The 221-nt window shown below is 37.1% G+C and overlaps 1 protein-coding gene across 1 annotated transcript in view; it reads right to left on the reverse strand.

Moving 5' to 3' along the window:
- Positions 1-6: 6 nt before the first annotated feature.
- Positions 7-221, reverse strand: part of LOC119582054 — a 15,764-nt gene continuing 15,549 nt past the window's right edge. Inside the window, exon 3 of the mRNA XM_037930296.1 lies at positions 7-221. This exon is cut by the window's right edge and continues 165 nt beyond it. Coding sequence (XP_037786224.1) covers positions 149-221 — 73 coding nt within the window. The 3' untranslated portion in view covers positions 7-148.

Genomic DNA, 221 nt, shown 5'->3' on the forward strand with positions numbered 1-221 from the left:
TTTCAAGTTATAAGAAGGGAACACATGCTAAAAAAATGCAACAAATATGAATTAAATGGCAGTAAAAAAATAAAATGAAGGATTCATTTTACAGGAAAAAGTCATTACCACAGACTTCTTTATGCAATCAGCCCAAGAGGACTAAGGGCTAAGAGGAGAGAGGACTCTTAGGTGGTAAAAAAATTGTTGGCGGAGAGACGGGAGGCATGTTTGGAAGCAGA

Source organism: Penaeus monodon, chromosome 15 (assembly GCF_015228065.2).
Source record: "Penaeus monodon isolate SGIC_2016 chromosome 15, NSTDA_Pmon_1, whole genome shotgun sequence".
Classification (NCBI taxonomy): domain Eukaryota; kingdom Metazoa; phylum Arthropoda; class Malacostraca; order Decapoda; family Penaeidae; genus Penaeus; species Penaeus monodon.